The sequence below is a fragment of the Heloderma suspectum genome, chromosome 6 (assembly GCF_057233095.1).
Source record: "Heloderma suspectum isolate Gila_16-S chromosome 6, 16-S_ref, whole genome shotgun sequence".
Lineage (NCBI taxonomy): Eukaryota > Metazoa > Chordata > Lepidosauria > Squamata > Helodermatidae > Heloderma > Heloderma suspectum.
Window position 1 is genome coordinate 95,040,454 of NC_139463.1, and position 24,344 is coordinate 95,064,797.

At 43.0% G+C, this 24,344-nt stretch overlaps 1 protein-coding gene across 1 annotated transcript; it reads left to right on the forward strand.

Annotated features, from left to right (window-relative positions):
* Positions 1-1,801: 1,801 nt before the first annotated feature.
* Positions 1,802-22,649, forward strand: LOC146341900 (vomeronasal type-2 receptor 26-like). Its single transcript, XM_084807741.1, has 6 exons — positions 1,802-1,857; positions 10,249-10,540; positions 13,946-14,033; positions 14,625-14,852; positions 17,743-17,869; positions 21,748-22,649. The coding sequence occupies exons 4-6, from the start codon at positions 14,808-14,810 to the stop codon at positions 22,647-22,649; spliced, it is 1,074 nt and encodes a 357-aa protein (XP_084663867.1). The 5' UTR covers positions 1,802-1,857; positions 10,249-10,540; positions 13,946-14,033; positions 14,625-14,807.
* Positions 22,650-24,344: the final 1,695 nt, after the last annotated feature.

Sequence of the window (24,344 nt, forward strand, 5' to 3'; positions counted from 1 at the left end):
CCTCATAGAAAGGGTAAAGCCTCTCGTGGTCTTTCTTCCTCCATTTCCGATTTATGTTTTTATTTTTGTAATTATTTTTGAAAAATCTGCCCTTTGGCAGAGAAAAAAAAATTGGGTCCTCATGAGCTCCGGTCCGGGTAGACCTGGTTGCCCCATTCCAAGGAGGATTCCATGGACTGGATTTGTCAGAATTCGAGCCCATTTAAAATCTGGGCGGAATTCTCTGACATCCCTAGTTCCCTCCTGAAAAGGGGTAAACCTGCAACAAGAGGAGCTAGGTATAATGAAACATATGGAAGACTCAAATAAGTGGGGGGGGGGAAAGGGGGAGGAAGGAAGCATGTGTAAAGAGAGTCTGTCATGATCCTGAATTTAAAATGGAAGCAGAAAGCCACATTTTAAATGCAGGATTTTAGTCTGATATAGAGATGCTCAAGATGTTTCCATTCTTTACTGTCCTATTATTCATGCCTCAAGATCATGGGGTCTGTCAGAAAACTAATTCAGCACAATTTTAAATGAAAAGGATAGCAGAAGGCTTCCTTGTGAGGAAATATCTATGTGAAATACATTTGAGATCATATGCTGTTCCGATTAAATTCCAATCCAGTACCTATGCCCATTATTATTTTTTTTACTAATATATATACTCAGTCATCAAAAAAAAAAAACCCTGCCAGCTTAAAAGACCAGACAATACAGCTATCTCACATTAGTCCAAACTTCACAAAGCCAGAAAATTAGAAGCTAAGGCTAATGCCTTATCTGAATCTGACATGCCCCATGATCAGTTATGATGTTGTGCAATGTCACAAATTATGCTTGCTTACAACTTATCCTCCATGCAACCACACTTATCCTGGGTCTTTCAGTCCCAAATCCAGATTGGGAGGATGGTGTGCCTGGGACCAGCAAAGATGCTTCATGTTGTCCTGGTCCTGTATTGTCTTATGAAGCATCTGAGCCTTAGTGTATTGCTAGAGGGTAAGTTGTAAGCAAGCATGTGGACAATCTTATTTCCTATCTTTGTAAGTCACCTTGGGAGACTTTTGAGCTAAAAGGCAGAATAAAATGCAATAAATACATAAATAAATAGGCTTCCATACAATTTCAATCTATATCTCCCACTCAAAAGTGGTTTTGAAAAAATGATGGCAGTGTAGAAGCTTCTGTGATAAAAATTAATGAAAATTTCCAAGTGCATGATAACGGCATACTTCTGATTCTGTTGTACAAAGAATCCTGCGTTACTGGGAAGTTGGCACTTTTCTTTTTGGTTGAATCCCAAGGAGATGTGAAATTACTGTCCTTATACAGTATTTGCATGACTTGAACCTGAAAGTAATGGATTGGAAGGGGGGGGGGATACTAAGAGTGTGTCAAAACATTAGTGCCTTGAAGCATTTTCCGACCCCCTCAGCCAAGTTGATTCCTTTCTAGGGATGTCAGAGAAATCTGCTGCAGATTCAAATGAGGCAGGATTGTTTGGAATCCAGCCTCAGGAATCTGCAGCGGATTGGGACCACTTACCTCTGCTCCAGGAGGACTGGAGGTGGAACAGCACTCGGCTGCTTCTTCCAGCCAGAACTGTTCACCTCCTCCCTGTCCCTGCCGATTGCCTTTAAAAAAAAAGTCTTAAAAAAAAAACGGCTGTCGGGAGAATGTGCCCATAGACTTATACGCAAAATAGAGTGGTGAATCTTGTGTATAAGCCAATGGACACATAGACTTATACGCAAGATTCATTACTTTATTTGCATATAAGTCTATGGGCACATCCTCCTGATCGCCATTTTTTTTTAAGGCAATCGGCAGGGACAGGGAGGAGGCGAATGGCTCTGGCAGGCAGGAGGGAAGGTAAGCGCCCCCAAGCCAGTCCCTCCCCCGAATCCAAGCAGAGCGGAACCGCCCTGGAGGATTCTGGGGGGGAGGAACGGATCACCTTCCCCCCCCACGGATTCCCCATCGGAACAGACAGTGGGGAATCTGTACACCCCTATTCCTTTCCTAATTATGCCTTGGAAGCTGAAGCGGGATTTGGACATCTGAATCCTGCTTTGCCTCACACACACAACTGCCCCACCCCCAGCTTCTTTCCTGGGCCCTTGTTCGGGGGGGGCACCACCACCAGGGGAGCCACCACTGCTACTTCTGCTGGTGCTGCTGGGGAAGCTGCTGCTGGTGCTTCCGTAGAAAATGCTGCAGGGGTATCACAGCCCGCCAACCACCATTAGGATGAAGGTAAGAGTCACCCTCCAACTGCGCTTTCTCCGTTACTGGGAAGGAGGGGAGGATGCCTGACTGGAGGCTGACTCTGCCAATGAGGGTGGGCTGTCACTGCTGCCACCATCAGCTCCTATGCCCTCTGTACATGCACCAGAAGGCTTCTTGTTCTGGGGAAAGGGGGGAGCCATTTTCCCCTGTTTTTGCACCATGGCTGTGCCTGCGAGTGGCAGATCCATGATTTTTCTACTTAAGTCCATGGACACAGAGATGCTCTGTGATATCTTGGTGGTTTGGAGGATTTGCTCTGCAAAAATCATATGAAATCATGAGGATCCCTTTTTGATTTTATGGGTCCTCCTTTTACCCAGTCCCCATAGCATGCACTTTGTTCTTGGCTTTGTTCTGCCAAAGGAGAGTGGACAGGGTTAAACTTTGCTCTGCCATGTCTGGCAGAGGCTGGGTCAGTTGCTCCAAGTGGCTAGGACTAGGGATGTCAGAGAATTTCGCCACGAATCTCGGGGAGGCCGAATGCCAGCGCATTCAGCCCCCCGAAATTGGTGGCAAAATGGTCTGCCACACCCCTCCGGGAGGGGACTTACCTTGGGTGAATCCTCCTGGTGGCGGCGGCTCCAGTGGCGGTGCGGCGGCGGCGGCTGCGGTGGCCGGTCTTCCGACCGGCTGCTGCCACCACCATTTCCAGTAAAAAAAAAAAAACTGTGATAGGCTACATAAAGATTTACGTAGCCTATCACGGCTAGATTTAAAAAAAAATACCGCGATAGGCTACGTAAATACTTACGTAGCCTATCATGGCTGAGTAAAACAAAAACAAAAAACCTGCGCGTACGCAAATGGCGGTGCCCATGGGAGCCGCCATTTGCATTCCTTATTTTGGCATGTCTAGTCTATGTAAACATTTACGTAGACTACGGCGAAAATAAGGGGAACGCAAATAGCGTAGCGTCTTATTTTCGCCGTAGTCTACGTAAATGTTTATGTAGACTAGACGTGCCAAAATAAGGAACGCAAATGGTGGCACCCATTGGCGCCGCTATTTGCATACGTGCAGTTTTGTTTTGTTTTTTACTCAGCCGTGATAGGCTACGTAAACATTTACATAGCCTATCATGGCTGACTGCAGGGACGCAAACAGAGGTGGCTACAGCCGCTGCCATTTGCAGACCCGGCCGGCCAGGATTCGCTGCGGGAGAGACAGGGCGCCTCCCCCCCTGGCCAGAATTTCAGGGGGGAGGAACGGAGCACCTCTCCCCCACCGCGAATCAAATTTTGTAAAAGGTAAGTGACTTTCGTACATCCCTACCACCACCTCCATCATTGCACACAGTGGCAGCTTGTCAGGGCAGTGGGAGGTTACACAATTATCAAGCAACTTGCGCATCCAAATGGATCATCTTGCTCCTCCCCCCAGGGTGCGTGTACCCCACTTTGGAGACCACTGCTCTAGCCTAATAATGTTCAGACAGTCCTCTCCAATAATACCACCTCTCTCACAATGAGCAAATGGAGGCTGACTCACAGCAAACCTCCCCCCTCCTCCCTCTCCTCTCCCCTTCCTCTGCCTCTCCTGGTGGCTGGATATCTCTCAAATTGATACATTTGGCATCTCTGCATCCTCTTGCCTTCCCCGCTCCCTCCTCCCGCCCCTCTGCGTGATCTTTCAGAAGTAGATACATTTTGGAGACAGACATTTTGCCTGACAGCTGCTCAGAAGGCATAAGAAGAGCTCTGAATATACAAGGTGGACAAGGCACTTCATGGAGGAGCTGCTTCAGGGTGCCTCGGAGCTGGTCTGATCTTCTATGTGTCACAACAAGGCACCTCGTTATTCAGGCTTTGTACCGAGGTAGTGCACAGCCCTATTACACAGAACTGCATTTGCCATTTTGATGTCCATTTGTCCACTAGGGAGTGATCCTTTTGGAGCTCTTCACAATCCCTCTTTGTTTTAACTGCCCTATATAATTCGGTGTAATCAGCAAACTTGGCCACCTTGCTACTCAGTCCTGGTTCTAGATCATTCATTACTAGTACTATTACTACTACCACTACTACTATTAACTACTATTATTATTACATTTGTTATCATTACATTTATATCCTTCCCTTTTTCCTCTTGCAAGTAATGCAACGTAGCTTCCATGGGCATCCTCTTTCTCCATTTCATCCTCACAACAACCGTGTGAGGTAGCTTAGGCTCAGAGTCAGTCAGTGGCCCAAAGCCCCATGGCCAAGTGGGGACTAGTCCCCATGGCTCAATAGGCTAGCATATCGTGGGGAAAACCACAAATGCAAATGGTGTATTGGATGCCACTTGCGGCCATAAAGCCGTGAGGTTAACCTAATTGCAGCCATTTACAGTGCTATTGAGGTAAAAAAAAACCCAGCACTTTACAGCCGTAAGTGGTGTCCACTACACCATCTGTGGTTGTATTTCTCCCAGGAATACGGTAATGGTGGCCACCATTACCGTATCACAAATGCTACAGAGCCAGAGTGTGGATCTGCGAAAGCCTCCGGATGCAGAGCTGCTCTGGAGGATTCAGGGGGGGGAGGAATGGATCACCTTCCCCCCCCACCCCGTGGACACCCCGCAGACTGGAAGGTAGGGAATCCATCCATCCCTAGGTTAGAAAATATCCAGGTAGAGAGTGAAGACAATATTTTAAATTGAAAAGTGTTGTGAAGCCCATGCTTCACCAGTGAGCAAAATAAAATAGTGGGCAAAAACTACACCAAGCTGCTCAGGTGCCAGGTTCCTGCCTCAGAAAAACAGGCTTGGGGAAAGATAGCCCAAAATAGTCTCAAAGCAAAGAGACAACATGTTCAAAAAGAGAAAAGAAGTCTCTTCTTCACCCAGAAGGAAGGCAAGAACCAAAAGAGCTCTCAAAACAAATCTAAATATGCTAATAAAATTCAGAGTTAAGCAAAAGGTAAATATCAAGCAAGCCAGGTTGGAAACCAGGTTGCAAACCAAAGGACTGATTCAAAGACTTTCAGATTTACATCTCAATGACCGGCTGAAAAATCCAAGTCTAGAATGTGCCCTGCTACATGTGCTGGGCCAGTGACATGGAGGTCTTGAAATCCTGAGCTGCCCCAGACAAATCACCCTTGACATGAATGTCCATCTCTTCCAAAACCAGTAACCTGGGGGACCACAGCATCACATCTGACACCACCTCTGGTAGGTGTGATTGTTGGGTAGCAGGGTGGACGGCACACCCGCATAATCCCCAATCTGTCCCACTAGCCCAAAACAAGGTGCAAAAATTCCACAGTAGTAGTCAGATGGACAGGAACTTGGAAAGAGAGAGAAGGAAAGAGAGAATTCTTATAGACGAAGGCAACCCCCCCTTCCTTGCCCTCAAGTCTACCCTGATGCTGAACCAAGTATCCAGTGGGCACAAATGGAAGAGATTACCTCCTCCCTGTTCACCCACCATCTCAGTTATGCATGCCAGATTGGCCACCTCATCCACTATTAAATCATGGATAAGGGAGATCTTATTATGAACTTATAACTACCAAACCTGCAAGTTGGGGGAGAGCTGGGATGCACCAGAGCAGTTAATTGTCTGGACTGTGTTGGCCTTACCTGGCTAGCCCTCCTCCCAGCATCATATATCCCTGTATCCATCATTACACTGATTACCCCCTGAGGACCCTCCATTCATTCATTCATTCATTCATTCATTCATTTATTTCTATACTGCCCAATAGCCGAAGCTCTCTTGGCCCCATATTCTCTCTCCCAGGTGCATAATGGGGCATGAAGAAGATGATCAATCCCTCACCAAAGACTCTAAACAATCAAGTAGGCCCTGGAGTTAGTGGGCAGGCCCTTGCCCATGTATCTCCCCAAAGGGGTGCCTCCCTTGATGTTGGCCCCTTTCAGGGCATCACTGCCCCATTTCAGGCCCAGAAAATAAAGGCCTTTCCCTAGAATCAAGCATAGCTGGATCACATTATCAATCACCAGGAGGAGTTTTTGTCCTCTTGCCAGCTATGCCTAGGGTTGTCCATCTCAGGGAAATCTGGCCCTCTTGGTGCCTGATGGATCACAGTGATGGACCTGACTTGGCTCATATTTCCGAGCCGAGCCATGCACTAGTTCCACAAATCTGGGAACATTTTGCACAAAATGGTGGCGCAGTTGCAAGCAGTAGGAGTCCCCGCCACCAACAGCTGCTGCTAGCACTGCCATCTCCACCATGCACAAACTCTTTGCAATCTCCTTGCCAAAAGGGGCAAGAAGAGCATGAGGGGCTTGTGCATGGCAGGGGCAGTGGGCAGCAGCAGCAGGAGCTCCACCCCACAAACAGATTCCTCCAACATCCCTAGCTATGCCAGCTTCTCCTGACAGCAGGAGCAACAATCCAACACACAGCAGGCAACAATGCAGGGTGAAGGCCTGGCAGAGTGTATGAAACAGCTCACTTGACCTACAGTGTGTCCCAGTATCTGTGGCTTCAGACAATGAATGTCTGTGTGGGGTTGAGGGGTGGGCGGATGGAAAACCAGGAACATGTCCTGGAAGAGGGCATGGCTTACCGCCTGGCTGGAACCCTCAACAGGAGCACTCCATACTTCAACATTTTGTTGCTGATCCTTGCTTTGTTCTAATGGCACACTCAAATGCTGAATTATGATGGAAGACTCCCCAAACGCTGAGGACTTTGCATACTCAGTGGCCACCGAATGCTGTGTGTGTGTGTGTGTGTGTGTGTGTGTAAACAGGAGAGGGCAGGGAATGGAATACACTATCCTGAAAAAAGGAATGGCTAGTTTGCTGGATGCTGAACATAAGCACATATTGTTCTAGATCCCACTTGTTCCCTCTACTAGCAACGTCCAAAATGGGATGGCACTTAACAATACAATGAGAGCCATGCTGGATTAGAGCAAGGGTCCCATCTACTCTAGCATTCTGTTCACACAGTGGCCAGCCAGCTCCATGTGGGAAACCTACAAGCAAAACATGAATGCAAAAGCACCCACCTGCCCATGTTCCCCAGCAAATGGTATACCGAGGCACACTGACTCTTACTGGAGGTAATATATTGCTATCATGACTAGCAGCCATTGATAGCCTTATCCCTCACACATGTGTTTAATCCCCTTTTAAAGCCATCCAAGTTGGTGGACATCACTCCATCTTGTGGTAGAAAATTCCATTCCTAAACGATACTCTGTAAAATACTCATGATTTTAATGGAAACAAATCAATCAGTTTGTTTATTCTGACTCACTAGGTTGCAAAAGTGCACATTTGAAGTCAGATTAGAAATGAATTAAGACATTTCACTGCAGGCCCCACTTGTTTCTTTTCTAGTTCCACCTTTCCCCAACATGGTGCATTCCTGGATTGGCATGATGGGAACCATAGTCCAACACATCTGGAGGAAGACTGTTTACTGTGTTAAATGTAGTGTCCTAGCTCAGAGATGTCATGAATCAGACAACTACGACTTTTTTATTTTTGGAGGGTACACCTGGTATCATGTTCTTGCTGTGGAGACTGTACTTTCCTATTTAACTAAGGGCTGTTTCTTCTTCTGCAGAATCATGCAATTGCAGAATTCTGAATGTCCAAAGGTTCACAGCTGCACTTTAACTGCTGTGTAAGTGCATGCAGCTCCACAGCATTCCAGTTGGAGAGTGTTAAAACTTTCCCCCACAACCATGTTTTCCCTGGAAATTTCACTGCCCCCCCTCCCAGGGAAAGCTACAAAATGAAAAAGTATAGAATGAATAATTTTGTTCATATTTAACCCCCCACCACCACCTTGCCACCCATCTGTGGGGAGGATGGAATGTCAGAGGAAAAAAGAAAGCGGTGGGGAGGAAGGTTTAACCCTCTGCCCCCCAAACACAATTATTCTGATCCTAACCACGGTGAAATGCACTTAAATGACAGAAAACATTCAACACTGAACCTCTGGACTTTCAGAACTTTCAGGACATTTCAAATTGTGCAATTGCAGAACTGCACAATTCTGGAGGAGAAGAAACAACTACTACAACAAAAGCCATTTTGGTACAGATAACATGGTGGAGGGAAGAACCAAGGGAAGGAAGATCTTTGGGTAAATCTTTGCTTACTGGTGTGGACAGGAAGTTGTGGCATGTAGTGTCAATTTCCTGTGGCAGTGTGGACAGTACCTGGAAATTCTGCTTGGTACTTTACTGCAGAAGTACAATGATTGGTGCTGCTAGAAACTTTCACTCTGGAAGAGACCAGTGTGGAAAAGTAAACTTCTGTTCAGAACATGTGATAAACACATTTTCTTCAAAAATTCTGCAGGGAATCCCCATCTTAAACTGAATAATTGACTTCTAGTTCAATTATCAAAAGGATGGCAATTAATTCTGATGCTCAACTAATCCTCAGTGGAAATTAATTAGCCAAAAGCAAAACTAATAACAGGGAATATCCAACTTTAACTTAGCAATTACCTTCCTGAGCCTTTTGGTAATCAAAAGACTAATTAATTCAGCTGCTCTTCTAACCCCTGTGGACTTTCACTGACCACTAGCAAATCCTATAGTGAAGACTGTGGAGGAGGTTTATATATGTGCCCAGTACTATTTATTCCTTGGCAGAAGGGCTAGGAACAGGTGAGGGCATGCCATTCTGATCTTGGATATGCCAGGGTTCAGGTGTTCCAGGAGACACTAAATTTCAAATAAGGCAGTTTTAATCATGTATAGTCTAATTATAGAGCTACCGAACAATAGAAAGTTCTATGTCTAGAAGCAATATTTCCACTTGCACTGAGAATGATAGTTTTGGTGGTCTTGCTGGTACTGTTGCCTCACCTGGTATGCAAGGCTCACATGGTGAAATGCAACGTCTATAATCCACACACTCCACTTCACTCGTATCACCAGCCAGGAGACCTCATGATTGGTGTTGTTGTTACTCATGCTGGCCTCATCTCCAGTTCAGAAATAATCTTCACTGGAGAACCCCTTCCGGCAGCATTGGAAGAGCTTGTGTAATGACTTAATCATTGTTAACTGTCATTTTGAATTACTTTTGTCATTGCAACGTTCAGTCATAGAGCAGCACCCTTAGAACAGTGGCCTCTTGGCTTAGGATGTAGAAAAGTTAATGCAATTTTGAGGATGCTGAAGAAAACAGGGGTCTTTTTCTCAGTAGGAAAAAGACATCATGGAATATTTAATCTTTTAAATGCTATTTCACTCCTATGTATTTCTTTATGTCATTTTTAACTGACCCTTCAGCTGAAAAGACTCCCAGGGTGTCTTACAAAGGCAAAGCCTGGAGACTCACACACCCACCCCTTCTAGAGCCTCTTATCTTATCAACATTCCTATGATTCCTTAGACTTCTCTGACATTTGCTAGAGATATTCCTCATGGGGTGGACTCTTGAACAGATATGTGAAATTGCCTTGTGTTGCAGTCAGTAAATTGGTCCATCTAGCCCATTGCTTTCTACTCATATTGGCAAGTGCTCTCTCAAGCTCTTGGTGGAACAGAGGCTTTGTTTTAGCCCAAAGCCCAAAACCATATTTAATGATGCTGCTGAGGACAGAATCTAGGACTTCTATCGCTAGTTATGGCCCAGATAAAGACCCTCTAGTTCCACAAATGTGATCCCTTTGGGAAATATTTGGTGGCAACATGGAGACCCAACCCTCCTTCTCACTACCACCACTCAAAAATTGTCATGGATCCATATGAATATTTTCAAATTCATCATTCTGGCTCTGACCAGGGCTTCTCTTCTTCATTATTCTCAGACACAATTACTTCTGCTATTTCTGTGTATAGGGGGTATTGTGTTCTGAACATGAACACACATATTGTTTGTCTGTGTTATTTTTGTATAGCTCATCTTAGACTAAAGAGTGCATCAAGCAAGAAAGTACATAAACACTGAGAAAATGAAGAAGACACAGAGCAAGGTGGCTATGGAATTCCATTCAATGCTATGGAATATTCTTCTGATACGGAATGTAACTCTCTTTCCAGTGTAGTGCCTAAGAATTACCAGAACATCTTGGCCTTGGTGTTCGGCATAAAGGAGATAAATGAAAACCCTCAGATCCTGCCCAATCTCACTCTGGGTTTCCGCATCTATGACAGCTACAACAATGCAAAGAGGACCTATCATGCCACAATGCTGCTTTTATCGGCACTGGAGAGATTGATCCCCAACTACATGTGCGACAAGCAGAATAATCTAGTAGCAGTCATTGGAGGACTGGACTCCCAAATCTCCCTCCATGTGGCAACTATCTTGGATATCTATAAGGTTCCACAGGTAGGATACCAGTCACTATATGTGTGAGGAGGGGTGGACTATGGGAATGTAACTAACACTTCCTAGGTCTTTTGAGATTTGTATTTTGTAACTGAAATACAGAAATGATGAGTGCCCTGGAAATAATCTGATGGACCTTGGAAATAATCTGATTCAATTGAGTGCTCTGCAGCTGTAAAAGTATATCTCCAAATTATTATTATTATTAGTAGTAGTAGTAATAGTAGTAGTAGTAGTAGCAGCAGCAGCAGCAGCAGCAGCAGCAGCAGTACAAGTTGGACCTCTAACATAATGTTGTTCTGTGAAGGATAGTCTATTCTATCCCCCTTCCAACCTAGTTTTCTGTGTCCCTCCCAACAGTCACCATGCTATGGCCACTGATTACACTTAATCCTGAATGGGCGGCTTGAGGGGTTTTCCCCATCTTAGGGGGATCCCAATTTCCCCTAAGCCTGCTGATACTTCTGTATTGTGTGCTGATGTTGCTGTTTTTGTTGCATAAGCAAGCAGCACTCACAGCCTTACAAAAGGAAACAGAGGACATTGTTATTATTAACAGGGAGTCATCGGCACCACTTCCGAATATACAGGTCCATGCCATCCCCAGAACATCTTTCGGAAGGATATCCACTTTACATAGTAGACCCTGATTATCATTGAAAAAACAGCTAAAAGCTCAGCACTGGAATAAATTATATCCAGGTGAGGATGACTTGGTGGGGTAAAAGTGCCCTATTCACATACAAACTCGAATGCACATACCAAGTGGACAGGGGGATACTGAGCTCTTTTGAGCCCTAAGGCAATCCCTTAGTATTTTATATAAAACTACAAGATATAGTAAATGTCTGCTCTTAGAATATCAAGAATTAGTTCAACTTGCACTTCCTGGTTAATTAAAAAGGTTGTCAACTTTCCTAGGATGTTACTTGAGCAGAATGCATTTCAATTATGTTTCCTGAAAAAAGAGATTGTACATAAAAGACAGCCATGGATTCAGAGCATAGAAACAATAGGAAAGGTAGGAAAGGTTCCTCCTGTGCAAGCACTGAGTCATTACGGACTCCTAGAGGGGCGCCGCTTTCGCTGGCATTTTCATGGCAGACTATAGCAGGGTGGTTTGCCATTGCCTTCCCCAGTCATGACTACCTTTCCCCCAGCAAGCTGTGTACTCATTTTACCCACCTCAGAAGGATGGAGGGCTGAGTTGACCTGAGCCAGCTACCCAAGACACAGCTTCCACTGGGATCGAACCCAGGTCGTGGGGAGAGTTTCGGTTGCAATACTGCTGCCTACCACTCTGTGCAACTATTTGCTTAACTTACTGGTTTCTTGTTGTAGGGATTGCTGACATAAATCTTGTGAACATTCAAAACGGCAATATTGAGGCTACACTTACCATTTTTCTCTCTGTAGCTCATTTATGGTTCTGCTCCAATAATGAATGATAAAACCCCAGGCCTTCCCTTCTACCAGATGGTCCCTCAGGAAGTCCTTCAGTATATGGGGATTCTGTCTCTACTTCTGCATTTTCGTTGGATGTGGATTGGGATGCTTATTATGGATGATGACAATGGAGAAAAATTTGTGCAAGCTGTGTTTCCATATTTTTCCCAGAATCATGTCTGTTTTGCCTTCATAGAAAAAATACCCAAATTCAGACTTATCAGTGAATTTTCTAGTATAGTTGGACGTGGGGCAAAAATGTACGATCAAATAATGGGCAGCAAAGCGAATGCATTGGTAGTCTATGGAGATTCTTACTCCCTGGTGGATTTGAGATGGCTGCAATATATTTCAAATATAGAAAATGTGACAGCTAAACCAAAAGGTATAGTGTGGATAATGACAGCCCAAATGGAGCTCACCTCATTGGTCTATCAAAGGAATTGGGATGCAGAAATATTCAGTGGTGCTCTGTCCTTAACAATTCACTCCAGTGACCTACCAGAATTCAAGCCATTTGTTGAGAGCAGAAACCCTTCCAGTGTGAAAGCAGATGGATTTATCAAGGACTTCTGGCAACAGGCCTTTGGCTGTGCATTCCCAGATCAGGTTCTGAGCAAGGAGGAGGAGATTATTTGCACAGGGGAGGAGAAGCTGGAGAGTCTTCCAGGGACCTTCTTTGAAATGAGCATGACCGCCCATAGCTACATTATCTACAATGCTGTCTATGCTGTGGCCCATGCTTTACATGCCATGTCCTCATCTAAATTTAAACACAGAGCAATGACAAGCAGAGGAGGGCTGAAGCTTCAGCATCAATATTCCTGGCAGGTAATGTGCTCAACATCCTCAAATGGAAGAGCAACATATCTGTGGGTGTTACAGCAGGCCACAAAGTGTGCAGTAAATGCTATACCAAACTCTCCCCATGCTAACATTGCCATCTTTCTTTCTCTCCCCATCAGGAAGAAATTAAAGAAAAATAGTGTATAGTTAAATCAGCCTCCTCTGCTTTCTTCAAATCAGCCATGTCCTAGGTCTTTGGAGAAAGGCTGATGTTCTGTTAAGGAGTATTTAAATTGGGGGCGGGGGAGGTGTTGGGGTGTGTATGTGTGGATAGTGTCCTTAAAGAATTTAGGCACTAGATGGCCTTGGATTTAATTTTACCTGCATGAAGTCAGGACTTTTGTCAGGACTTTTCTAGCAGTGAAATTTCTGCACAAATCTGTCTCCACCCTGTGTCAAGACAACATTCGCATGGGTCTTGGCTGAAACTGGCCATCATGCCCTTAATTCAATAATAGTTTTTGTAGGAATTTGTTGGTTCATTCATGTCCCCATTCTAGTCCTTTGCAAAGCAGGGAGGCCAGCTCACCCTAAGCATTTTTTTTTTCTGCAGCAGTTTTACCTTGTCCCAGCAGGTCCACCAGGCTAAAAATACAGCATCCATTTTTTTTTTTTTTTTTTTTTGCATGTGATTCCTTCCTGGTGGCCATTTGTGCTGGACTCTCCTCTCACTACTATCTCCTACTCATTCCCCCAATGTGATCAGATTCATGCCAGAGTTTCTTTGCTTCTGACAGTGCTCCAGGAATAAAGCATATTTTAATGTAATTTCTGTGGCTGCCCCACGTACTTGGACTCTTTCAACAGCTACTGTACATAGATCCTAAGGCAGCCTGGAAAGTTGGGGTGTGGCAGGAGTTTACGAATGACAGGAGGGATGATCACACTAAATCAAGTGCATAGGGAGAGGTTCAGGCAAGGAGACAACTAGCTACAGAGGGATCCTGCCTGAGAACATAGCATGGATAGACAATCTCAGTAAATAAAGGCATGCAGAACTAGAGACCAGACAGCTCTCCTCAACCAGGCACAAAGCCACAGTGGGTGGCTAGTAGCTGAATTCGATGTTATCAGTTGGATTGTTTCCTCCAACCACTCTTCTCATTGTGTCAGAGTTGGAAGGGTGGATCCACAAGCTCCTCCAGACCAGGCATTAATGATCGATACAGAGGCCCTAAAAAGATACAGCTGATTTAACCAGGTGAGATGCATTCTTTATTTTTTATTTATGGATTTGATTTTTGTTCTGCCTCTCTACCAAGAAAATGGCACTCAAGGTGGCTTACAATCATAAGAACATAAAAAACAAAATAAAAACTTAATTAAAACAGTAATAAAATAAGTACATTAAAAACACAACAGGCACAAAGCCTCTGAGAGACATGAGGGAATGATCGGGGGGGCATGGGACCATAAGCAGAGGTGGGGGAAAATAATCCCCCCCCCCGTAGCCTTCTAAAACAGCAGCTAAGGGAGCCATCACAAAAATTTAAAAGCCTAGTTCCAATGCCCAACCTCCTGTTAGAGCACTGCTCTTAAAACTTTTATCAATCACCCTGATTCCTGGCTGAGGACAGACTTTCTTGGACCTGAACTACATGAGTATGAATAACCCCTCAAATGGGGTGTGTGTGTATGAATACTATAATTGAGAGTCTTCCATAAATCTTCCCCAAGCCAAAACAAACAAACAAACCTGGCCATGACATCATTCCTCTAATGTCATTATGCCTGAATTTGGAATATCCAGATTTTGTCATTTCAAACCTCTTGCTTGTTCCTTTTAATCTAGCTCCATCACTTTCTGAGAGGTATCTCTTTTAATAACAGTGCTGGAGACAAGGTTTCCCTTGACCAGAGCGGATGGCTAGTAGCTGGATTTGATGTTATCAACTGGATTGTTTCCTCAAATCGATCCTTTCATCGTGTGAAAGTTGGGAGAGTGGATCCCCAGGCTCCTCCAGTCCAAGCATTAATGATCCAAAAAGAGGCTATAACATGGCACAGTCGGTTTAACCAGGTGAGATGCATTGATGGATTTGATTCATACCCTGGCTTTCTACCAAGAAAATGGCGCTCAATCATAGAAACTCCCCCCCCATTAAATAAAACTTGGTTAAACAATAATAAACTAATATACAAAAGCACAATTAAAAACACAAGAATTCCAGAATAAAAACAGCAGACTTTCCCTGCCAAAGTCCTGCTTTAAAAAAAAGAAGTATTTGCCTGCCAGAAGAATAAAAGTAGAGAGGGAGCCAACCTAGCCTCCCTTGGCAAGCAGTTCCATACCCTGGGAGTAGAGAATTCACTGTCTTACATCACCATCAACACACCTCTGAAGGCAGGTACTGAAAGAAGGTGCTTTTTATAAATTTATTTGGATCCAGTTATATATCTATTTATTTTATTATTTGTATTTATATGACACCTACAAAAAAGGGTTTCTAGCCAGTGTGAAATCATTTTCAAATAAGAACAATAATATCATACAATACAAATAAAGATCATTAAAAATACACTGCAAACGCAAAGCAAACCTGATAAGAAACAGTGCAAAAGTGGAGGTAAAAACAGCCAAGAAATAAAGCAGGAGTTAAAACCATTAAAATGTAATTTGATTTAAAATACCCAAGGCCCAGGAAAGGGGTGTTGATCCTCTTTTGGTGAGTGCCAAAAATCCATTAGGGCTGAAAGGCAAAGGGGGTGGAGCTAAAATACCTGCATATTCTAGCTTAAAACTCTTATTGCCATTAAATAAGTATTAGGAGGGACATTTCAACCATTTAGAATGGGGAAACACTGCACAAAAATGAGGAAGTCACCAAATGATTGGTCATCAGGGAAAGAGGGTGGGACCAAGAGAAGGGGCTCTTTTGCCTTCTCCACTCAGGGAAGGTAAAGGAAGAGCAAAGTCACCACTCCATGGCCTTGGGGCTGCAGCTCAGTTGCTCTGCCATTTTGTTTGTTTGATTTTTTGAGGGGGCAGGGCTCCTTGGTGGGAGATTGGTCTCAAGGAGCGGGCGGGGCCTGTTCTGAGACTCTGTGGGCCAGATGGGCCAGCCTGGCAAGCCAAATTTGGCTCATGGATTCAACGTTCCCCATCCCTGCTTTAATGGGCGGGGGGGATAGTTGATCAGATAGTTCGAAGTTTTTCTAAATGGTTTAGAAAAACAATATGGAATATAGTATATACAATTAAATTAACCTATTAGGTGAAAGTAGAGGTACACACTAAAATAGGTTATACATTTATAGAAAAGTGGGGAATTTTGATGCTGTAATTATTATGACTATAGGGATGATGCTGCACCATTTTTTTTAAAAAGAAAGAACAGCAATAACAGCTGGGGATGCTTGAGGCATTTGATATTTCTCGGTTGTGATATGAACTGACATGTTCTCCACCTCCCTGAGTTATATGCAGTTTAGAATGTAGCTATCCATCCGATTTTGCAATTGTTCCATTTTTACACTCTGCTTCTCAGTTCAAAGACACAGCAAAATATTCTAAAAATGCATATTTCGAGAGAAGATATGTTTAGAATTGCGTATTTTGAGAGAAAAAACACATTTAGGATGCAATCCTATGCATGTTAAGACAGAAAGAGGTCCTGCAGCTCCCAGCATTCCCCAGCCAGCTCCCTGAGGAATGCTGGAAGTTGTAGGACATTTTTCTGTCTAAACGTGCATAGGATTGCACCCTTAGGCTGCAATCCTACAGCCCCTGAGATTGTGTACAGGAGGCCGTGAGAGAGATCAGTTCTACCCCTCCAGCCCTGGAGGATGATTTCCAATCTTAGATTCCCTGTTTGTGTCCCTGCAGATCTTTCCGTCACCATTCCCTCTGTGATGTCCCAGAACACAGGCCATGGGCCTTGATGTTCTTTAACATAGAACCAAATACCGTCCATGGGACAAAGCTTGATTTTTCCTTAAATATTTTAAATATTTACACTGTAATGGTGGACAATGTAGTTAAAACACTGGATCTGTAGTTTTTACTCTGCTATTCTAATTGATATTTAATTGTGGTGTTTATTTAATTGAGCAATACTTTGTTCTGACTTTGTTCTAAGTGCATTGTAATCTACCAAGGGCAGTGTGTAAATTAAGGGTGTTATGTAAATTAGAGGGGTATATCATTGACATAAATGTATAAACAAGACCCAAAATAAATGTGAGGCCATCTTTCAGTCAGTCATTTCTGGCACTGTCTACTTTGGTTCATATATATTCCAAAGGGATTTCAATCATGATTAAGAAAGAAATATTACCCAAGGTCCATATCAAAAAGCGAATTTAAGAAATGATATGTAACTATTTGAATACTCAAGTCCTATTTCTTCAGAATATAATACTGAGAAAATTACAAGTTGAATCCAGCCTTAGTCATACTTGAGCAAACCCACTGAGATCAATGAGAGTTATGTTTGGTGTGGTTAATTCAAGCCCCATTTATTTCAATTGTAACTATATAACTAAGTCTGGATCCACCCCAATATTTATACATTTGTTTGTTTGAAAGCTACTATTCCTAACAAAGATGCATAACCTCTAAATGGGACAGAAAAGGATACTCCCAGTATTTGGAGATTTTAATGTTTTTTTAAAAAAAAAAAAAGTGTAGAAGGCTGTATTGATGAAAATAATGTATTGTGTAGAAGTCTATGTAGGAAGAACACTCAAGAATAAATTTATAAAGAACTTGTCAATTTTCATAAAGTGCTGTAATTATAAAATAGAGATAATGCTGTACCATATTCATTGTGCTAATATGTGGCATACTAGTGAGCCCATTCACACATAACTGAAAATTTTATGGTCATGTTATTAAAATATGGAAAGACCCCAGAAACATAAGGATTCCAAACTCATAAATATTGTTGTCCCCTTTTATTATGAATTAGGTACAGCCTCTTTCTGCATGTACTGAGAGTTGCCTTCCTGGTTCTAGCAAGAAAGTGAAGGAGGGGGAGGCATTTTGTTGTTATAATTGCATCCCATGTCCAGAAGGGAAGATTTCAGACCAAGAGGGTGAGTTCGCTGACTGAATTGCATTGCGCCATTAGAACAAGAAATCAGTAGGTTTTGTGGCTTATACTGAAAAACAGCACAGTGGACTGATCTGAAACCCTGAGGTTTAGGAGAGGTGGGAGGGAGGATGGTCCAGGCAGATTTGGAGGTAGAAATGGAAATAAGTGGAATTTAAAGTTTGATTAGCATCCACCAGCAGTTTGCCAGGTATTGCCTTTTGGGTCCCCCACCCCACTCCTGAGTTTTACTTTATACAAAGTGTTTTGAGAAATAGGTTTTGGTTTTTGGTTTTTTCATTTTAGGTAAGGGAGAAAGTGTAGTCTCCCTAGTGTAGCTTTTCCACAGAAGAAATATAAGGTGTTTATTGGCTTTCAAAAAAGTATGATATTTCACCTCATTTTAGCTTATGGAATTTAATGGGAGGGGGAATAGAATGGAGTGTGAATGCAGACCTCTGGTAGAAAGCCAACATCTCAATTCCTTTTGACCCTGATGAGCCAACATAGGGAGTGTAAAAACAGAGGGATATTGTGAAGAGACATTCTGAAGAGACTGTCCAGGCCAAACAAATGATCTGCTAAGCACATGTACCGTAACTCTGGGTGATAGTATTCCTTACTCTTGTGTAAGCATGTGCAGTCCTGATTCTGATCAGTACCACAGTGCTCTGGGAGGGTGTGTGTGTTAAATTTTCCCCCAACTGTTTCTCCCCAAAATTCACACACACACACATGCACACAGTGGGGTAGTGTTAAAAAAGGGGGGGGGGAGTCTAGACTGATGGACTCAGCTTCGCATGGGTGAGAATAGCCATTGATAGAGTGAAGGCTGAAAAACAAACTTATACAGCTGTCAGAGTCAGATGCAGTGGGCTGGCCCTATCTGAGTGAAGGAATGCCTATTGACCCCCCTAGACATGGTCCCTGCCATGGTGCACCACCTTCCCCAGGCCCTGAGGGAGAGGTCTTCCCACTCCATTCCCCTGGGGGAATTCCCCTGTTGGGGTGCTGCCCAAAGCACTGGGGAGGCCCAGGACATACTCATAATTATTCCAGGAACACTTACCTCAGAATATATATTACACATACATACACATTCATCTCAAGGGCGAGATGAGCTATGTCAGCCTGATAGTGGAAAAGCCACTATCAGGTTCAGTCTACCACTGAAAACATGTTTCCATGGTAGATTGTGACTAAACATGGAGGTTCTTTTTTCTATCTTCCTCTGATTGTTTCTCTTTTGTGGAGACTTCCCCACAAGTAAAAAACATAACAAAATGGAATGTTCATGTTGAATAATAATTCAGTCACCCAATGCATCTCTCTCTCTTTCCCTCTCTCTCTCTCTCTCTCTCTCTCTCTCTGTGTGTGTGTTTTAAGCATAGGGTTGGCAGGATTGGAATAACAGCAAAAGAGAGAAGCCATAACAGCTAGGTAGTAGAAACTGCCTTCAGATGCAAGACTGCCTCTAATACACGGAAGATTGCATCCAAAAGTCAAAGATCTTTTCTACTATCTAGTTGTTTTAGGTTCTCTCTGGAGGCTGCCTCCTAAATGAGAGTAGCTTGTATATCTTGGGTGAGTTACTATATCTGAGCCTAACCTATGTCACCTAGACATAAGATGGCAACTGCAGGAGGCCCTGACTTTGCTTTGAAGCAATCCCACCTTCCAGTAAGAAAATGTTATATATGCCTGTGTGGGAGATGCACAGGAAGAGTAAGGAGAAATACTTTACCTGTGGCTTAGCCTGCACTAAGCAGAAAGTTGGGCTAGATGCCCTTGAAGGTCCCTTTCAAATCTATCATCCTATGTGGATGGTATCGGTTGCCAACTGGGTACTTGTAATGTGGAATGGTAGCTTCAGTTGCATGATAGTTTCAGCTGCATAGACTCCAGCAAACAGACAAAGCTGGAACTTAAGTCCACTACTTTGCCACTGACAGCCATCCAGCTCCAAGGTAGTGGTGAAGGTAGAACTAAGAACAGCATAGGATGTCATACCATATGCATATCACCAAAATAGCATAATTTCCCAGAATTTTGGCCCCTGAGTGAACATGGAAAGCCTTAGAGAGCACTTCAGAATTGGGCCATCCCCACTGCCCCCCCTCCCTTGGCTTTGGATTGGCAGATTTAGAGATAGCCTTATTGGTCAACTGCCTGGGCTGTGACCAGGCTATCAGGTAGGCATTTTCTGATTCTGCAGAAAAATGTGTGGATAAGGCAAAGTTGCATAAAAATGCATTTATTAGTAGAAATGTGCAGAAAAATACATATAGGTTTGTGTGTGCGTGTTTTAGAAATGGCAAAGTTCAGGACAAGTTGAATGTATGATTGGAAAAATTCTCAAGCTTTGGGATGAACTGAACATAAAAAGAGTGGAAAAAAGAGAAACTAAAAGAAACCAAAACTGATAGATTCACCCATCCCTACCTGCCAGCCTTTGAGCCTCTCGTTCTGCTGCCTTTTCCATAATAAAATAGATGATTGTTTAGGGATGTATATAAAGTTTACTTTGCTTCATTTTTACTCAAACTTGCCTGGTTGCACCACTCAATGCAAACATGAATGCAAATGCATTTATTCAGGAAAGGCATGCATGTTCCTGACTTGTTGTGTTTGCATTTGTAAAATGTGCTTTTGTAAAAATTTAAAAAAGCATTTTTATACTTATGTCAGTTGGGGAATGTTGCCCATTTAAGTGCACGTGTTCAAAAAGGATGTCCCAAAATGCATACTTTCCCCAGTCAAATGAAAATAAAAACAGATTGAAATTAGGGATGGCTGAACTCACTGTGGTCTGGGTTGTGTGCAACTTGCTGGACCCCCACCAGCCACACATCCCTGCCCACCATGTGTGGTAAGTCGCCAGGTGGTCTGCGAGCACCTAGCAAGTGATATGCAGCTGTCTGATTCCTTGCTGAGCTGCCATTTTGCATAAAAATAGTGGCTCGGCCTTTTTCGTGAAGGCTGATTTTACAGAAATGGTGGCTGTAAAGCAGCCATTTACACAAGATTACAGGCATAAATGGCTATTTATGCCTATAATCTTGAATAAATGGTTTCTTTATGGCCACCATTTGCATAAAATCAGCATTTATGAAAAAGGCCGAGCCATCATTTTGCGGTTCACCAAGGGATCCCTGCCTCGGGCCCCAGCTGGACGCCCACAACGCCCCTAATTATAATCGAAAACAAGAGTGAGGTGAACTGAGCTTTGAGGTGGAACTCAGAGAATGTCAGCAAGCTTGAGCCTCATTGATTCTCCCATCCTTATTCTTGGCACAAGGTGTCATGCTAATATCAATTAAAAGAGAAAGCAGAATTTGACCTATTCAGAGACCTGTTCAGAGAACTGGCATGTGTGAAACATTTGTTACTATTGCAAAGTAATTAATCTGGGTCTGTCTTTCAACAGTGTTTCAGTGCTGCAGCAGATACAGACACTGGGGGCTGCTGGCTACAATTTCAGTGGGGCTGTGATTCCATTCAGGGTTTAAATCAGAACCAGAATGGGTTCAGGTCCTTGGATAGCTCCGTTAGAGTTCTGGCTGGTTCTGACTGAAGCACAGAATGAAATAGCCCCACCAAAACCAGAGCTACCAGCCTTCACTGGATACAGAAGAAAGATGTTCCTATTTAATAATTGTGGGACTACAGCCATATTTAGCAGGGAACGGTGATCTCCTTGTTTTTAAAACCCAAGATGTCGCTTAGATCTACAAAACTCTGAGCCACTCAAAACCACCCCTTGCCACATTTCACAGTATCAGTAGAAAGGAGCTACTTTAGTGCTGTGATGGGACAACTACACCATATTCTTAAGATTTATGGCACATTTGTTAGATCAAGACCACATCTTTTCTATTTCAGACATGAACGACTGTCATAAATGTGCAGACAAAAAGTATCCAAACAAGAACCGGGATTTCTGTATTCCCAAGGTTATAACCTTCTTGTCTTATAAAGAAACTTTGGGTCTCAGTTTATCTTTCTTTGTTCTTTCCTTTTCTTTGATCACGGCTCTGGTGTTAGGAATATTTATGAAACACCACAACACTCCCATCGTCATTGCTAACAACCGGGACCTCACCTATGGTCTCCTCATCTCCCTCCTGCTCTGTTTCCTTTGTGTGTTCCTGTTCATTGGCCAACCTCAGAAGGTGATGTGTCTCCTCCGACAAACCACTTTTGGCATCATCTTCTCAGTGGCTGTTTCTTGTGTGCTGGCAAAAACCATCACTGTGGTTCTGGCTTTCATGGCCACAAAGCCAGGATCCAAGATCCGAAAATGGGTGGGGAAAAGGCTGGCCAGCTGTGTTGTTCTTTCCTGCTCCTTCAGTCAAACAGGCATTTGTACTGTGTGGCTGGCAATGAATCCTTCTTTCCCAGATATTGATGTTCACTCAGTAGCGGGGGAAATTGTAGTGGAATGTAATGAGGGCTCTGTGACAATGTTTTACTGTGTCCTGGGCTACTTGGGCTTCCTGTCGATTGCCAGCTTCACTGTGGCTTTCTTTGCCCGCAAGCTGCCTGACAGTTTCAATGAAGCCAAGTTCATCACATTCAGCATGCTGGTGTTTTGCAGTGTTTGGTTATCCTTTGTTCCCACCTACCTGAGCACCAAGGGAAAATACATGGTAGCTGTGGAGGTCTTCTCGATCTTAGCCTCCAGTGCTGGATTGTTGGGTTGCATCTTTTTCCCCAAATGTTATATTATTCTATTGAGGCCTGAGCTGAACAGCAGAGAACAGCTCATCAGAAGAAAGGACTAAAAATTTTAGTGTCTGTCCTACACTATTATTTATAATCTGGAGATATGTGTCTGTCTGTATGATAATTGTTAATGTTTCCCTGTCTGCAACTGCATTATCCATCTTACCCCAAACTCTCCAAATTCTTTCTAATTGAAATTTTCATTTAGAAAAACAAACCAATTTTAACTGTTTGAAGGGACACTATCATGTTTGTACATGTACCCCATATTTTACAATTACTGCTTTACCCTGTCAGAAGCTTGTCTTGAAATCCAAAGACCATTCTTAATTTCTGAAAATTGATTTATTTTTCTGTAATTGTAGCTGCTGACAAAGAAACTCTCAAAGCAATATTTTGTGGCATGTATATGTAAATGTATCTGCCTCTGTTCATAATTCTAAGTAGCAAAATGTATTCTGTCAGAATTTCAGGGCCAATGGGATGGGGAACAGAGAATTTGTCCTGTGAATGAATCATTCTTTTGCAAGCAATAAATGTAATATTTAGTAGACCTTATTTTCCTGTTTATGGTTCTGTGTTAGTAGGGATGGGTGAGAAATCTGCCCCACTGAGAGTGTTTTATGGATTTACCCAGTACACAGCTCCAGAAACTGAATGTGGAAATGGATTCAATTTGCGGCCAGAAATCTGTACATTTCTAAACTTTCATTGTGTTCTGTGAAAGAAAAAGTGTATTTGACAACATGTACATATTTGAAAATGCATCCCCCTCCTGATTCCTTACATTTATAAAATTAACACAAATATGCTTTTTGCGAATGGCAGAATGTCTCTCCATTAATACATCAGTTAATATGTTCATATGAAAAATGTGCACAAAAATATGTATGGCTATTTTCTGTTTTAAAAAATCCTCACAGAACCAGCACAGGATGGGCTTGGAGACAGGAAAAGAAGGAAGTCTGCAGAAATGGACCAGGCACATTCATCCATCTCTAAGTGTTGCTGCTAACCACATTTCACTGTGAAAGATATCCCTACATATGGTGTTTCCATGCTCTACTATCTTCTTATTCATGCATCAAGATAATGGGTTCCATTAAACATCATTTTAAATGAAAGAGACAGAAGTCTTTGTTGTGAAGAAATCTCTATGTGAAAGACATTTCGTTGTTTGTTGAGATCATATGCCCCTCCAATCAAATTCCATTAATGCGCATATGCCTATTATTACTTTTCTCACACACACACACACACACACACACACAATATCTATATCTATATCTATATCTATATCTATATCTATATCTATATCTATATATCTGTCATCATGACTTGATTTCCCATGCGAAATTATGACCAAGTTGGCTTACAGCAAATATCAGAGAATAGTACATAAAATACAGCAACATTTCCAGATTTTTAATTAACAATTTAAATTCATAAGTAAATTTAAGTAGTGATACAGTTATGCTCAACAACTGATAATAGCTATATACAGCCTACTAGTAATTCATAGTAATGTCTAAGAAAAAGAGAAACACAAAAAAAGAGTTAAGAAGGAGCAAAAATAATTGTTGTTGTTGTTGTTCAGTCGTTCAGTCGTGTCCGACTCTTCGTGACCCCATGGACCATAGCACGCCAGGCCTTCCTGTCCTGCGCTCTCTCCCGGAGCGTGCTCAAGTTCATATTCATTGCATCCGTGATGCTATCTAGCCATCTCATCCTCTGCCGTCCCCTTCTCCTTTTGC